At 38.9% G+C, this 17454-nt stretch overlaps 1 protein-coding gene and 3 non-coding genes across 8 annotated transcripts in view; 3 read left to right on the forward strand and 1 right to left on the reverse strand.

Moving 5' to 3' along the window:
- si:ch211-217a12.1 (alanine aminotransferase 2-like) overlaps nt 1-17454 on the reverse strand; it is a 51752-nt gene that overhangs the window by 11654 nt on the left and 22644 nt on the right. For 3 of the 5 annotated variants that reach the window (XM_047817361.1, XM_047817360.1, XM_047817362.1), the window contains exons 6-10: nt 8530-8608; nt 8096-8222; nt 7761-7917; nt 1233-1322; nt 992-1100 (exon numbers count right to left, since the gene is read on the reverse strand). In XM_047817361.1, the coding sequence (XP_047673317.1) occupies nt 992-1100; nt 1233-1322; nt 7761-7917; nt 8096-8222; nt 8530-8608 (562 nt within the window). Of the gene's footprint in view, nt 1-991; nt 1101-1232; nt 1323-1715; nt 1947-2582; nt 2673-7760; nt 7918-8095; nt 8223-8529; nt 8609-17454 lie in introns of those variants that run through there. The other 2 variants (XM_047817363.1, XM_027176934.2) reach the window with 1 other exon arrangement.
- On the forward strand, nt 10246-10327 carry trnal-uag. Its single transcript has one exon. It is a non-coding gene; the product is annotated as a tRNA-Leu (tRNA).
- On the forward strand, nt 11174-11246 carry trnaf-gaa. Its single transcript has one exon. It is a non-coding gene; the product is annotated as a tRNA-Phe (tRNA).
- trnal-uag lies at nt 12059-12140 on the forward strand. The gene has a single exon. It is a non-coding gene; the product is annotated as a tRNA-Leu (tRNA).

Genomic DNA, 17454 nt, shown 5'->3' on the forward strand with positions numbered 1-17454 from the left:
GTCATTCCTGATATCAAAAATATGGTTACTACTAGAAATCACACTCTTAATATTTACATTTTAAGTATTGAAATCAAAAACCCATATCATGTGAATGTATAAAAGCTAAAATGGCTTGCCATACCGTATCACTGTGTTTTATAGTATGCATGAGAGCAATACTTGATCCCTGATGGTTATTATTTACTGAGGGATGTGCATTTATATTGACCTGGCATTATGCCCATTCCAATGTAAATCATTTGGTTTCCATATTGTATTAACTTTTTTATAACCTTGATTGAGAGACTATAAACATTGTCATTTAGGAGTTCTATCACGCTACATTTTGTACTGGTCACCACACAGATGTTGCTGCTGGAAAGCATGTGCACGTGCGGTGATCAAGCTACCGTTTATAAACACCGTTGCCCTTGGGCCTTAATCCATGCGAATGTTCACGCAATAAATTGTTGTGTGACAGACAGACAGGCCAAGAGATGCACTGGCAGCACTGCACAGCTAATTTAACTAGTCAGATAGAGACTAGAGACAGAATCACATCAACTTAACTTTACTGTTATTTGCTCTTGCTGACAACAAACTTGAAGAGAACACAAGTTTACCTGATTGCTGTCCTCACATTTCACTCTCATTTTGTTTCTTTTCTCTCTTTTCATGGCCTGATCGATAGCTCCGCTTCATATTGTCATCTACACAGTAAACATTAACACTCGCTGTAAAAGGTGGCAAGGGGAGGCGGGGCCTTGCATAATTTGCTGGGCCCTACGCAACTTGCGTAGTGAGCGTATAGGGCCGATCGGCTCTGTCAACGGATCAGAAATATTACATTTAAAAAAAAGATAAGTTTTTAGTGTACCTAGCATTAGCTAACACACTAGCTCAGAAGTCGGTTTTGAAAATCTCAGCTTCTGTTTACACTTTCTTTATGCTTGCTTTAAATAGATTGGAAGAAAAGTAAAATGAGGACTGTTGCAGCGTGAGGCTTCACCCAAACTCCCTCCACTGCAGGCCTGAAGGATCCGTCGAGCTCGACTTTTCACATCTTCTGGAAATCTGTCATCATCCAGAAGATCGGGATAAGAGCAGATGGCCAACACCTGAAACACACACACACACCATCAGCCATTTATTCAACTGAATTCAATTGAATATTTTCTATTTATATAGATGTTAGTGTCACACACACATGATCAGCTAATGACTCAGTAAATCTCCTGTTTGACACCAACCTGTCTGAAAAAGGTGATGGGTTTCTGGCCCATGGCATGACAGTCTCCAATATTTGCCCTAATCACTTCAGTGAAAGGCTTCTTTACTCCCTGCACAAGGGGAAAAACAGTATTACACACATCCTGCTCACTACATTGGCATCATTCTGTGGGTGTTTCCCAATCCTCAGGCCCTATCTAATATATAGGACATGTAAACATCAGCATTGCTACACTTTCGGTGTGTCCCAATCCTCACACCCTATGCTCTATATAGGCCATATAAACATCAGCATTACTCCACTTTGGGCGTGTCACAAACCTCAGGCCCTATTCGATATATAGAACATGTAAACATCAGCATTACTACACTTTGGGCGTGTCCCAATCCTCACACCCTATGCTCTGTACAGGTCATGTAAACATCAGCATTACTCTTTGGGGTGTCCCAACACTCACGCCCTATAGCTGCATGTGAACACAGTTTAACAAATCCATTCAAACCTGTTGAAGTTCCATTTCGATCTGCACGGCTCTCTGCACTATAGGCCCGCGCACTGCATACTCCACCTTCTTCACGTTCGGGTTCATGGTGTCCAGCGTCAACACCTTTACATGATTCGCCATTGTTTGTAGTGGCTTTATACACAGCTGTAGTCCCTCTGACAGGAAGTGACAGTGTATGACAAAATAATTCTTCAGGTAAACACGGCAGAACCAAACAATCTACAGCAGCTAGTTGGTTATTAGCCAAAAAAAAACAAAACAAAAAAAAAACACCACACTGTAAATAATTACATTACATCAACATTAAATTTGTCAGTCAAAATAGTTAGTTCCAGTTAATGTTCCTAAATTCATGTTTCTGAATTTTAACGAATAAATCACATTGGATTAAAAAAAAAGTTTTAATCTAATGATAGCATAAATAGAAATAAAAATGGATTAAGCTACTACTAGAAACTAAACTGCACTCAATTTCTATTCAGAAAGCAAAGAAAACTATCGCTATATTGCACTGAAAACACAAACAGCTAAAGTTTCTTTTCAGATAGCAAGTTTAAATGTTCATTCATCACTCATTAAATCCTTCACAGCAACGTGGAGTCTGTCAGTGGCTGTCAGAGTACGGACGTCTGTGGTTAACACTTCATACATGTAGCATTTCAGACAATTTACTGAAAATGTATTTATCATTGTCATTAATCTGAGTGCTCTGTACTTCAACCAGCTCAATTTAGACATAAATCCTTATACAAGTGTGTGGGTGTGTGTACGGGTCGCTCAGCCTGCTTTTGTAACATGAGCGCTTCATTTTCACATTTTACTACAAGGGTCCATATAAATAGCTTATAGAAACACTTTTCCTACCTTAAAGACCATCAAAACAACACCGGAGTGGAACGACATTTGCTTTGTGAGAGCATCTTTAACTTGAGGAGTTGTGAAGCACAGCACACACTTGAAAAAGGCGTGGTATTTGTAAAAAGTCAAGAAAAAAAAAAAACAGGAAAAGCTCAGACATGTCCAAGACTCCCGAAGCCATGCCGTTGAGCTTCCGTGATATTTGGCAGCGAGTTGAAGCACATGCTGGTCTGGATATTTTTAAACCTAGCTAGCACACACCGTACACTTCCAGGGTAGAGTATAGAGTTTCTACGATCGCACATGTTCAAAGAAATCACACACCAATCCTGCAAGAACACACTCTGACCAGCTGAAGCTTCTTCAGGAACAACTGAAACCACTAGAGTTTCCAGACTGTACGAACCGTTAGCATGTGCTTTAACAGTCGAATGTTGAGTCATGAGGCTGTACATCTCAAGATAATGTTAATGCTGAATAATGCCGAAGCATGTACTTTTACTTCAAGACAGAAAAATAATGAGTCCTGGAAGGAAACGACGTTGCAATGGGCTGCACCACAGCACTGGCACTGATTATTTTACTATAAGAGATTTGTTTTAGTTCTTACAGAAAACCATAAATCAAGAGCTTTGTTGTTACTTGGTGCTAATGCTCATCAGTTTCATATGTAGCTTGAAACAGAGTCATTATCTGAAACAGGAACAGCTGTGAAGGAGCTTAAACCTTGCAAAAGAGACGAACTCTGCTACTAAGGTGAGTTGGTGGAAGATGGTTTCATGTCACAGCTCATACATCATGGCAAGCCTGAGCACATCAACAAGACACAAAGTAGTTCTACAACAACAGCAAGGGAGACCTTAAAGGCAGATATTAAAAAGCTGACTAGGTTTTAACGTGTGCACTTCAAGATGTTTTGGCAAATGTTGGTGGGCTGAGTCCTGCCCTGTCCTGCAGCGCCATCAGCAAAGAACTGGCAGAAACCAGTGGGACCCAGGTACACAAATCTACTGTCTTAAGACGTCTGGCCAGAAGTGACGTTCATGAAAGAATTGAGGCCAAAAAGCCACATCTCTGATTTGGGAACAAGGATAAGAGGCTCAACTATGCACAAAAATATAGGAACTGTGCTACAGAAAAAGGGAAGTATTTACTGTAGCTGTAGCAGCAAGCAGGTTGTTCACCAAAGGTCTGGAAAGCATAACAATAAAGTATGGTGAAGGTTTATTGCAAGTTCGGTGCTGCATTTCTGCAAATGGATTTGGAGATCTGGTTATGATTAATGCTGTCCTCGATGCTCAGAAAAACAGATACTTATCCAGGACAGGAGGCAGGACAACGTCCCCAATCATAGCCATTGAGTCCTGGAAGTGATGGTGTTTCCCTACAGAGCTCTGATCTCAACATCAATCTGAGTCCCTTCAAAAACTGTCCGAAAGCAACAAGACACAAAGTAGTTCTACAACATTAGCAAGGTCAGTATCATGACTCAAAGCAACAACGCTGAGGATCAGGACCTGACTGAAAAACATATACTGAAACGGTCAACTTAAACCAGTTTAAAACGGAAACACAGAAATGTAGATAATATACAGAATTACACCAACCAAGCACAGGATATGACGACCAAACATGGTGTTTATGAAGGAAGTGAGGACAGAAGAAAGAAAGGAAAGTCAAGAAGGTCAAAAGCAGTGTGGAGCTAAAACTCCTGTATAGTTAAAAGTTCCTTTTAAACAAACTGCAACACACAGAAATAACAAAAACATTCACACAAACCTTTTTGTTAAATAATGCTAATGCTAATTAGACAAAGATCTGAACATGCATAGTGTCAGAAACTGGTTCACACACAAACCCATTAGCCCGGTGTTAATGATCACATACTCACACTACACTCTGTGATGAACACACTGAAAGTCACACAAAGTCAAAGACAGTCCCTGTCCGAGGAACAGACACCACCTTCAGCTGGGTGGAATGACCTTTGACCTCTGTGACCTCAAAGAGTGCAGAAAGCCATTGAATGCTCCTCCCACCTCAAACCCCTCAAAACCATTTTAGGGTCCAAGGTCAGGGTGACGGTGAGGAGCTGAGGACAGAGCCATGTGCGAGTCTGAGAGGGTGTGTGTGTGTGTGTGTGTGTGTGTGTGTGTGTGTGTGTGTGAGAGAGAGAGAGAGAGAGAGAGAGAGAGTGTGCATGTGTGTGAGAGAGAGAGAGAGTGTGTGCATGTGCTCATCTGAGTCTCTGGAAAAAAAACAACAACAATTGAACTATTTCTAAATATGCTTTTAAATAAATTGTAAACTAAAAAGTGACTGAAATATTAGATATTGAATAAAAGAAAATACAGGATTTAAATATCAGTAGAAAAATTTCACTAACTCAGTCTTTTAGAGCATTTTTTTTTTTTTTTTTTCATATTTTTAGAATCTTCATCAATGTGGAGATCCTGGTTCTGTTGCTGCTTTTTTTTTTTTAACAACCAAAAACAAAGTCATTTTACTTTATTCTGTCATTTTACTTTATTCTTAAGGACAACTGAAGCACTTTTCCACACAGACAAATGTTTTACACACTCTTATTTCTTATTTCAAATAAAGACAATTTTAATCGTTAAAAAGGAAGCTTTAAGAGGGATCTAGAGCGCTGAGTGAACATGGTTCAGGGGCTGACTCTAGAGAGCTGAGTGGGCTTGTAATGGGCTGGATCTAGAGCGCTGAGTGGGCATGGGTAATGGGCTGGATCTAGAGCACTGAGTTTGCATGGGTAATGGGCTGGATCTAGAGTGCTGAGTGGGCATGGGTAATGGGCTGGATCTAGAGTGCTGAGTGGGCATGGGTAATGGGCTGGATCTAGAGCGCTGAGTGGGCATGGGTAATGGGCTGGATCTAGAGCGCTGAGTGGGCATGGGTAATGGGCTGGATCTAGAGCGCTGAGTGGGCATGGGTAATGGGCTGGATCTAGAGCGCTGAGTGGGCATGGGTAATGGGCTGGATCTAGAGCGCTGAGTGGGCATGGGTAATGGGCTGGATCTAGAGCGCTGAGTGGGCATGGGTAATGGGCTGGATCTAGAGCGCTGAGTGGGTGTGGGTAATGGGCTGGATCTAGAGCGCTGAATGGGTGTGGTTGTGTTTGACAGAATTAAAGTTCTGGAGTTTCCACTTCTAAATAACATGATAAGAAAATGCAATAATCAGCACATGACTAAACATCCTGCTTACAGAAACTAGCTGTGTTTGTACACTGGGGGAAAAGTTCTCACTCCCTAAACTGACTCCAGGAAGTCCGCTGGTCTTTCCACCGGTAACGAAATGAAGCTAAAAAAGGTTTTGCCATCTAAAAATAATATCTACAAAAATATTTTCGACTAATTTGTCTTAAATATTTGCCGCCATCCTGGTGGCTTCTTTGTGCAGTAAAAGCCTGAGCAATAGATTTGTTCTAGTCTTCAAAATACACGTTTTAGTTTTCAGCTTCATTCCTCAATCTTCATATTTTATACTTCTCTATACATAAATCTCTTAAGAAAAGAGAGAATTTCTTTCATAATTTAACTGCCAATGGTTGAACAATTCAGCTAAAAATATGAAAGTGCACTCGATAGGGCATGAACTAACAGACTCTGCACACTATGTAGTGCACAAGTTATCCAATACGGAAGAATATGAGAATTCTCTCCCTATCCCTTTTGTAAGGTAAGGTTCGACACTGGATTCTGCGCCCTACATGTCGCACTATATGTATATTAGGGAACCATATTGGATTTAGCTCTTAACACCCTACACAGTATATGGTATTATAAGAAGAATAACGGCTTCTGTACCCTGTGAAGTGCACTAGGGAGCCATTAGGACATATAATTAATAAGACTAATGACTCGAATGCAGGTGTTCATGGAATGTTCATGGAATGTCGAGATGTCAGTAATAAAGTGCTGGAGCTCGGTCTTCTCTCTTCTCTGACAGGAAAGTGTGGTGAAGTAAACAAAAATACAACAGGAAGTTATGATAACGAGTGCAAGATATGAAATTGCCTTACAGTGACGGCCCGCATAAAATTCTGTAAAAGTTAAATAAAACTTTTTTATTCAAATAAAAGTTAAATAAAACGCAGTCTCCATTTTCTACTCCTCTGTCATTATCGGGATAGTGTGAATGGGCGTCCTGGACGTTGTCATCTATAACAAGAGGGAACAGCCAATCGTGTTAAAGACAATCTTAAATACCAAGCCTCATTATTAATTTCTTTAAGGTTTGACACTCCTGTTGTCTTACAGATCACCTTACTGACAAAACTAATCATCTCTGACATCATCATAATGACACAAGCAGTCGGCTGCCTAATTAGCATAATGTCATGGCCACACCCCCTTTTAAAGACCGTTCCCTTAATAACACACACCGGAGACTTGCTATGAAGATGAAACTTTGTATATTTGAATCTAACTGTAATGATTGATGTACATTCTGAACAAACAAAGACATATGATATGATTAAATAATACATTTTCTGAGACAACTCAATCTTCACTCATCATCCACCTTACAGACGGTATGCGAGTTATACCCAAAAATCATCAGTCAGTGCACATGACCTGAATGAGACGAGACCCAACCACATCATGGGTTCATGGGGTCAGTAAACTCATACTGAAATAATCGTGGATCAGAATAAAGATCAGAGTCAGTTGTAGGAAAAATGGACCACAAACTCCACCTTACAGTAATAACACCACCACCACTGACATCCTAATTCCCTGTACTTTGTAGATTTCATTGAATAGTCCTGTACATGTTTTTGGCAAAAAGTGCAAAAATGATAGATGGTTGACGTTTTTTGTTATGGAGCTTGTTATATTTCAATCTACATTCTCCCCTGAGTCAAAGACTTCTTTGTGTTTTGTTGTTGTTTTAAACATCATTAGAATTGGTGAAAGCACAGGATTCTTCATTTAAACTCCTCCCAGTGAGACACATGAACACAGCTCTCAGAGAAAGTCCCTGAATGGAAGAGGGATTTGGCCGAATGTGGAAAATGAGGTGTTTTTTTTTATTTTGAGTTAATTTCTGTGGTTGCAAAATGGTGTAATCCTGGAGGGACTGGATCAGGGGTGCTGGGTTTGAACTTGTGCATGTATTTAAGTACACTTAAATGTGTTTTGTGTATCTATGTTTTCTCACCATGTGTTTGAGCTCGGCGTCCGTCTGTCTGTCTTCGTCCTCATCCTCCATCTGTCTGTCCTGTCTCCCTCTGTCCTGCCATACCATGGCCTCCTTATGGTGCTCTCGCCTGTACAAACTTCTGCGCTCATTCACACTCGTTCTCCTCACCACCTTACTGCTCACACACACACACACACACACACACACACACATACACACACACACACACACACACACACATTTCAGTGCAGAATCTTCACTGTGTTCATAACCAAAAATATTCTCTCTCTCCGATGCACTCACATACATGGTCTCACTCTCTCTTTCTATCACACACTCATTCGCACACTGACCCTCGGCTGCTGGCGCTGGATGCTCGTCTCTGCAGTGAGCCTTTGTGTTTGTCCTGGTTCATCATGATGGCCTCATGTTTGTGTTTTAGCTCCAGCAACTTTGCCCTCACCCCCTCATCCACACACATCTATGCACACACAAAGATTCAGCCTAACACTGTACACATTGTATAAGCATGAAGAGGAGAGGCTATGTAGTGCAATACTGTGTGTATTGTGTGTGCGCTTAGTTTGAGTATTATGTGAGCTATAATTTCCTACATGGCGCAGGAAGTTATCAGGAAGTTAATCCAAATACATAGGAAGCACATTTTCAATCCTAAATTGTGCATTAATATAGAACCTAATCATGACTTGACCACAGATCCCTGTGTGATTTGGCTGAAAAATGATTTATTCAACATAACATAACATTAACAGAACAATGTCTTACTCACCTAGAGGAGTTTCATCCAGGAGAGACTTGGCGTTTAGATCAGCGCCGTGAGCCACCAACAGCTCAACCATTTGCAGCTGAAACAAGACAAACATGTCATAATGAGAAACACACACATCAGGTCATTTAATGCTGCACACCAATCATTAACTAAAACACAGGGGTGGAAAGTAACTAGTTACGAATACTTTTGTTACAGTACTTGAGAACATTTTTTCATTTTTTCTACTTGTTTGAGTATAATTAAATTCTGATACTTTTACATGAGTCATTTAAAAAGGATGTATTCAACTTCGCTTTTATTTTATTTAGACATTTATTTCCCCCCAAAAGTACAAAGTACAAAAAAAAATCATCCATGCATGTTTCAACACTATAATGTGCAGTAAGATTCATGAGCCAATAAACGCGCTAGCGTTCTGGTGCCACTTTGCATGGATTCAGTGAAAATACAGCGAAATGGCTATGGCTGCAGATGAGACCGACAGCTCCCGTCGTGGTGGTGATGATGATGGCGGTGATGAGCATCCCTGGCCTCATCTTTCACGGATATTCAGCTACCAAAGCAGAAAGGGGCAAAGCATCACGATGAGCTGAAAGCTCAGTCTTCCAAAGCATGTGGAAATATCCGCATTTCATAACTCCTCATCTAACTTACGCAAACACATTGAGGTAAGTGTAAGTTACAAGCAATTTGGCAAGATTAAGTCGTCGCTGTCGGGTGGAAACCTCGTATGTCCAAATTTTTTCAATTTCATATTTTTTCACATATCGATGCTATTGGACAGTCCCCACGTGGGTCTGTTATTTTTACAAGTTATTAACCAATCTAAAGTCTTGAAAATAGCTTCAGCGCAAATCTCTTAACTCCATTGGACACTTCAACTGTCCACCTCTTTTCACTCCATGGGAGAGCTTCGCGGCATATCCTCAACATTAATAAAGACTTTATCAAGTTAAGAGAGTTAGGCGGTCTCCTGACTGAACTACAGGCGGCTAAGCAGGATGGCTATCACTAAGAAACAATAGTGATAATAGTAAATAATATTGAGTCATTAATCTTTAAATAATCAGTCTGAGTTATGCAACCTTGTCTTGATCATGTAAAGGCTTACAATAATATGTTCTCTTCTCTATTACAGGTAACTCCATGGCAGATTCAATAGAGCCACTTTTCACTCAAAGTTGTAGATGAAGGTGATGAGGTTACTCTGACTTCAGACTTCAGTGGTACTGTAGAGAATCTGCACTGGTACAGACAATATTTAAAATCTAAACCAGAGTCCCTTATTTACATTTATCCACATGGACTTACACATAACCTAGTCCCACGTCTGTCTCCTGAAGTTGATGAAAATAAAAAAAGAAGTCGATCTGTTCATCACCTCTGCTGCTCTATCAGACTTTGCTCTATACTACTGTGCTCTGGTGCCCACAGTGACAGGAAATCCTTTTTCTTATACGATAAGAATTGCAAATGGTTTGTAAGGTTTCTAATCCTTTCTGTCTCTCTCTTAGGAAAAGCTGAACCAATCATAATTATATATTTAATATATTTATAGTAGTATTTATAAAAAAAAAAGTACACATGTCTCTCTCAGCAAATGTTAGATATTAACCAAACTACATTCTGATCTTAAAGTAACATATACAGTATGTGTGTATAAAATCTGTAAGAAATATTGTAAAGACTGTAAAGGCCTGAGCATCTGCGGGTAGCGTGGCCGAGTGGTCTAAGGCGCTGGATTTAGGCTCCAGTCTCTTTGGAGGCGTGGGTTCAAATCCCACCGCTGCCAGGGAAATGTTTCAAGGCCCTGATTTAGTGTCCTGTCTCTGCTAGAGTTTGGAATGATAACCTATGTAGCACTGGGTCTGCATCTTAACTTTGGTCGATATTTCTGTACTGGTAAACTTACACGCTATTTGAAGGCGTGGGTTTTAAATCCCAACGCTGTCAGAGAAACTTTTGAAGGTACCGCAAAGTTTTTTTGTCATTTTTTTTATTTATTATATTTTTTTAATATACCTTTATCTCACCTAAATGTCTGCTCGGGCAGTGTATTTGTATTTACAATAGTAAAATATTGTTGCACAGTAACTTACACAAAGCACCATGGAGTTTAAAATATAGCTTTTTGTAATATGTAAACACTTTATGTAAATACTCACCAAGATGGACATTCTTAGAAACTGTTTTGTGTGCAGGATTCAAGAAATGATCTGTGTTATGTTATGGAGGCCTTAATAGTCCTGCAGTAGGTGAATTGCTGGGTGCATGGGATTGATGAATGTGCAGGGTAGAAATCCATCAGAAATTGTAGTAAATCTGTTTGTTTTAATCAAGATGATCCTACAAGATTTTTTTCAATTACCTTTAAGTTCGCTATTATAGGCTAACCAGCAATTTTGTAAACCTACCTCAAACAAGAGGCTGAGGCTAGAGTGTCAATGAACTTTGCAAAGCATTGTGGGGTCTTAAAAAAACATGAAAAAAACTTGTTTTAAAAAACAAGTCTGTACCATGTTTGTGGCTTCCATGCCCTCTAGACATGAATCTTGGGTAAAAGAGTTACTGGACCCAAAGAAACTCACATGCTCACACTCGCGTTCCATTGTTAATGCTCACAGCATTGTGTCCTGTTGCCTAAATAGCTCAGTTGGGAGAGCTTTAGACTGAAGCTCTGAAGGTCCCTGGTTTGATCCCAAGTTTTGGCAATTGGGTTGCTTCTAGAGAGGTGGTGTATGTTTGTATCATTGGCTAAGAAGGTGCCAATGAACTTTGCAAAGCCCTTGTGGCTTTGGATCTTGGTGTTCTTGACAAGAACGCCTGTTTGGTAAAGGAATTGTGCCAGAAAGCTACATATAAAGACCCCGTGATTTTCAAATCTATCCCTAGGTCTAGGTGTTTTACAAGGCTGTACTGACTTAGGACCTGCTTAAGCACATTTGATTTAGAAAGTGTGCATGTTACAGTCTTTGTACACAGGCCCCTCCTGAGCCAGGGTTTACATGCAGGTACTGTGGCACAGTGGTTTTTCCAACCGATATAGAGGATACACCTCTCAGAAGGGAGAAGCACTTCAAAGTTTTCTTCCAGAAAGCCACACTGGACTGTAACTAAAGAGACAGTAATGAAGCTTTTGTTTTGAATCGTTGAAACTGCACTTGGGATTGAACTAGTGATGATTTGTGATCAACATGCTTTTTTATAGGTTACAGTTTATAAAGATGTGAATTATTAACATAATAGATCTAATTATTGTTTTCATACATACACTCAGAGTACACACCTGAGCTGGTGAGCTCTCCTGCAGTAGTAGAGCACTGATTAAGCTTCCTAACTGTTCACTGAGTTTGTTTTAGAGTGGGGTGTGATAAGCTAGCACTGCATCTGCATCTTTCACAACTCTGGGCCGTATTTCTGTGCTGGTTGGACACAGATTGTTGTTAGTTGACATAAGCAAGTTCATGCCAGAATGTCCCTTCTTGGTGGATAGCAGAAGACTGTAAAGGCCTGAGCATCTGCAGGTAGCGTGGCCGAGTGGTCTAAGGCGCTGGATTTAGGCTCCAGTCTCTTTGGAGGCGTGGGTTCAAATCCCACCGCTGCCAGGGAAATGTTTCAAGGCACTGATTTAGTCTCTGCTAGAGTGCGGTGTGATAACCTAGGTACACTGGGTCTGCATCTTAACTTTGGTCGATATTTCTGTACTGGTCAACTTACACGCTCTTTTGAGGCGTGGGTCTTGAGTCGCAATGAATCAACACGTCTTCTGAGGTAAATGTCTTCAAAATACTGGGCTCAAAGAAAAAAAATCTTGACCCCCGCTAGTTCTGGTGCTCATCTGAGGACAAGGAATTTAGCACAAGACAATCCACTGCAACTAAACGTGGACTAAACCCTGTGCATTGCAGATAAGTTACGCCGTTTTTAAAATTTCCTGAAAAATAATGGTTTTGGAGATATGAGGATTCCGCCCGACAGCGACGATATGTCGGATAAGTTAGTTAAGTATATCAAATGTAAATGATATGAGTAAATCAGTAGCTCAGAACACATGTTTTTTGTCATTTGTTTATAAATGTTTTTTTTTTTCAGTGATTAACTTATTCCCTGCATGAAAGAGAGACACGACAAAATCCAACATAACCTCGTGGATGATATTTAACTGAATATAACCTGCGTGTGATGTTGGCAGTGTTTACTTCCATACAAAAATTAACCATGTTTTTACTACAGTTAAAACCAAAAAACCATGGTTTTCAAAACACACAGTTAAAATGTGTAAAATGCTTAGTGTAGTAAAACCATGGTTTTGCTAATAGTAATCAATACACCAAAAAAACATGGTTAATAAACCATGGTTAAATAAGGGCTGTACAGTGCAAAATGGATTGAACAGTGTATATGTCTGGTTAAACAAGTATATGTTTTACTAATTAAACACATTACTGTAAACTAAAGTGCTAATTTTGTGTTGGGCTAAAAATCTCACACGTTACATTATAATGAAAATGGATGAAAGCACTACACAGCTAGCATAATTTAAGCATACCCAGCCTGTTATACTTATTAGTTATTACTCAGAGCAATTATATGAGCGTTACTGTTTACCCTGTAAATCATTATCTTAACTGAGAAAAATGCTTTAAGTATAAAAAAAATTCATAGCATTGACAAGTCATCAAAAATCATATGGAAGAGAAAGGAGACTCCATGTTCCAGTAATTCAAACAAGCAATGCAGAATTGCTCAGATGATATCAGGAGGAGCTAAACAAGTGCCTCAGTCCACAGTAGATAAGCTGGTGATCAACTTTATTTGTGAAGGCCTTCAGTCATTCTATTTTTTCAATAAATGTTGTTAGTTATAACACTTAGTAGTTCTGTCTTTTGTACTGGCACTACTTTGTAAAGCAGTAACTTGAGTAGTTTTTCTTGAATCATATAATTTTTCAGTACCTTAATCCAATGCTGTCATTTTCTGTTGCTGAGAGACTGATCAACTCTTTCATGTTTTCCCGTATTGATTATTGCAATGCCATGTTGGCTGGTATGTCTAAAGCTACCCTAAACAAATTACAGGTAGTGCAAAATTCAGCGGCTAGAATACTCACTAGAACTAAGTTAAAAGATCACATTACTCCCGTTCTGGAGTCCTTGCATTGGCTCCCCATTAGGTTTAGGGTTGATTTTAAGATTCTGATGCTCACCTACAAGGCCTTACATGGATCTGACTGAGCTTTTAATTCCATATATTCCATCTCGCGACCTTCATTCTTCTGAATCTGGTCTTTTAACTGTACATTTAACTCGTTTAAAATCGATGGGAGATAGGGCCTTCTCTTCACTAGCTCCAAAACTTTGGAATTCTTTACCAACTGAGATAAGGCAAGCAACATCTCTTGGTACTTTTAAATCTCAACTTAAAACTAATTTTTTTAGGGTAGCTTTTAATTTGACTAATTTGTAATTTTACATAGTGCTTATTTTATAGTCTATTTTGTTGTTTTAATTTTAATCTTTATATTATGTCTGTATGGTATTTTTCTTGTTTTTATTTTGCTTTTGTAAAGCGCTTTGAGATGTTCTTTTAAAGGCGCTATAGACAATAAAGGTTATTATTACTTCTGCTCATACTCAAGTGAATTATTTCCTAAGTAGCAGTACTCTTACTTAAGTATAAAAATCCAGTAATCTTTCCACCACTGAGTAAACCACAGAGCTGATCAATTCTCTATTCTCTATTCTGATTGGTTAGAAGGTGTCTATAGCAGTAGCTCTGACGTTATGAACACAGACATTAAATGTAGGAGAAAATAGGCAAAACAAATTGGCAAAATGCATCAAAAAATGTAAATAAAAGGTAAGAATATGCTGTTACAGGAAAATAATCAACATCGCGGTGGTTCTAGTACCTCCGCTTCATTACTGCTTACTTCATGAGAACATTCTGTTTAACAGAAGTGGTGACTGTACCAGAAGATCTGTTTAGCAGAAGATCTTCCCCTTTCTTCTTTTTTCCTCCACACTGTTCTCCTTTTACAAGACGTTTGGCAGAATAAAATATTCCCATTCTTACACACACACACACACACACATACACACCCGTCTTTTTAAACAAGCATTCCCTACAATTAATTTGGTTCTTTCCTTTCTTATTTTTTCCTTAATTTCTGAATTTTACCTGTTACCTGATGACATAACACACGTTACATCAGCTGACCAAATCACCTCATCTCCTTACACATTTACACAGGCTTTCTTTATTTTTTTGCACTTCCTGTTCTCTCCTTTCTTGCTCTTACCTACTAGTTTACTTCCTCTGTTTTTTCCACCATTATCATCTCGATCAGGAACGCTCATATTCAGGGGTTTACAAATACAAAGAATAGGCTGAAATGAGCCCTGTGCGAATAAGCCCTAATGTACGGAAGCGTATTGCATTCACTTGAGGAAAAAAAAAATCTACTCTGTTTTTCTGAATTAACGACTTAATTATCTCAAAAGTATGAGAGATTTTTTTTCTTTAAATAAAATGTATTTGCTCTGTTTTTCTGAATTAACAACTTAATTATCTCAGAATTATGATATCATTTTTCATAAAAAAAATAAATAAATAATTGTTCTGTTTTTCTGAATTAATGAGATCCCTCAAAATCCTGCCAGGAGCTCTATTTTAGGTGGATTGCATGGAAGTAAACATGTCCTGGCTTTCAAGTTTAATCCGGTTTTATTTTACATTGGGTTTGAGACATTCGGAGATACTGCTGTCTTTAAGTAATATAAATGGTATTGTTATTAGTGCGTCAACTTTGCGCAGACACCTCAAGACTTTGCACCTGTTCAGATGAAAAGAACATTCTGATCTGCCTGATCCCTCAAAATCCTGCCAGGAGCTCTATTTTAGGTGGTTTGCATGGAAGTAAACATGTCCCGCCTTTCAAGTTTAAGGGATCTCGTTAATTCAGAAAAACAGAGCAAAATAATTTTTTTCATGAAGATTATTTTATAATTCTGAGATAATTAACTCATTAATTCATAAAAACAGAGTGGAAAAAATGTTTTTCAAAAAAAATGATCTCATAATTTTGAGATAATTAAGTCGTTAATTCAGAAACACAAAGTAGATTTTTTCCTCAAGTGAATGCAATACGCTTCCTTACCAATGAAATGTTTTTAAAAGTGTCAAAACGAAAATGGGTGATCGAGAAGGAGAGGACGACTAGAAATTCAGCTAAATGTCTGGATTTTATACGACTGGTACCATTAAATCTAACTGGTCTTTTCTATTTTTGACAATTTTTTTTTTTTTTTCGGAAAAAGGGACAAAAGGAGATTTAAAACAAATAAAAAGTATGACAAGCATCAGCTCAGAGAATACAAATATAATGGCATAACTCAACATGCTGGTTACAGCAGAACTGTCTACAGTAACCATCTTGCAGCACTCTGGTGTCATCAGACCTAAGGAGAAGTTATGTTTTACATGGGAATCAGGTTTCACATCAACTTTGATTTGAGCAAATTCATCATTTTTGAAGGTACCCACAGCTTGACTTCCGCATTTAGAGTTATTCATATAAAACTACTAAATACGCATTCTGATTCCCTATTTAATCTTGTATACCACCTGAGAAGGAACAGCAATATAAGCGCAGCACCAAAAAGCAGAATGGACATGAGTCAGGCTGTAGTTAGAAATTTCAATGTGGTTTCATATAACAGGTTCAATTCTTGTGAAGAGACAGATTGCCAGAATGAAAATGACCTGGCCAATGAGAGCATCAGGAGCATCAAATCAGGTAGGGTACCAACACAGACAAGGGGAAAGTCTCGTATAATACAGCTAACACACAGCAAAAATCATTATGGAGATTAACACGAACATAATGTGACAAATTGGTTTTGCATATTTTGGAAATGATCTTCGAAAAGCTGATACATGCTGTTACGTTATGCCCTTACTGTATATACTTATCCGACTGCGCTGGTTGAAATGTTGATTAATTTATTCTATTTATTTATCCCATGTTTATTATTAATTTGCTCACTCTAATGCATTAATGTTTCTGTAAATAGTCTACAGAGTAATACAGATTACAGTGTGTTTTTTTTAACTTAACAAATTCACTCTTTTATGAAAGAGTGAACTTGTCCTGTTTATTGAACATTTCTGGAAGGAGTACTCACTGTCAGGACCTTGGTATAACACAAGATAATTTATCTGAATCCCATTAAACTATATATTTTGAGATGCATATCATCATATCAGAAACAGAGCCAAAAACCAAAAAACAAGTACCTGTAGATGAGTAAGGTAGGTGACCTTACAAAGTGTTTTCCTTTGTCTCCTGTTCTCGTTTCTAAGGTAATACTTCAGGGAGCAGATATTACAGACTTGCTGCAGTGTGTTTGACCCTGCTGTGTGTTCTCCTGATTTCTGGTGTCTCAGTGCTGTCAGTCAAGTTCAACAAACTGGCTTCAAAAAACACTGATTTACAGACTCGTTACAGAAACCTGATTCTTGAGAAAGACCGACTCCAGACCAGCTATGCAAACCTGACTACTGAGAGGGACCAACTTTACAGTGCGCTGAAGAGAGACGAACACCAGTTACAGACCAGTTACAGCAACCTGAGAGTCGAGAAAGACCAGCTACAGACCAGTTACAACAACCTGACAGTCGAGAAAGACCAGCTACAGACCAGTTACAACAACCTGAGAGTCGAGAAAGGCCAGTTACAGACCATTTACAACAACCTGACAGTCGAGAAAGACCAGTTACAGACCAGTTACAAAAACCTGAGATTGGAGAAAGACCAGCTAAAGACCAGTTACAACAACCTGAGAGTCGAGAAAGACCAGCTAAAGACCAGTTACAACAACCTGAGAGTCGAGAAAGACCAGCTACAGAGCACTTACA

This window comes from Tachysurus fulvidraco, chromosome 8 (genome assembly GCF_022655615.1).
Source record: "Tachysurus fulvidraco isolate hzauxx_2018 chromosome 8, HZAU_PFXX_2.0, whole genome shotgun sequence".
Classification (NCBI taxonomy): domain Eukaryota; kingdom Metazoa; phylum Chordata; class Actinopteri; order Siluriformes; family Bagridae; genus Tachysurus; species Tachysurus fulvidraco.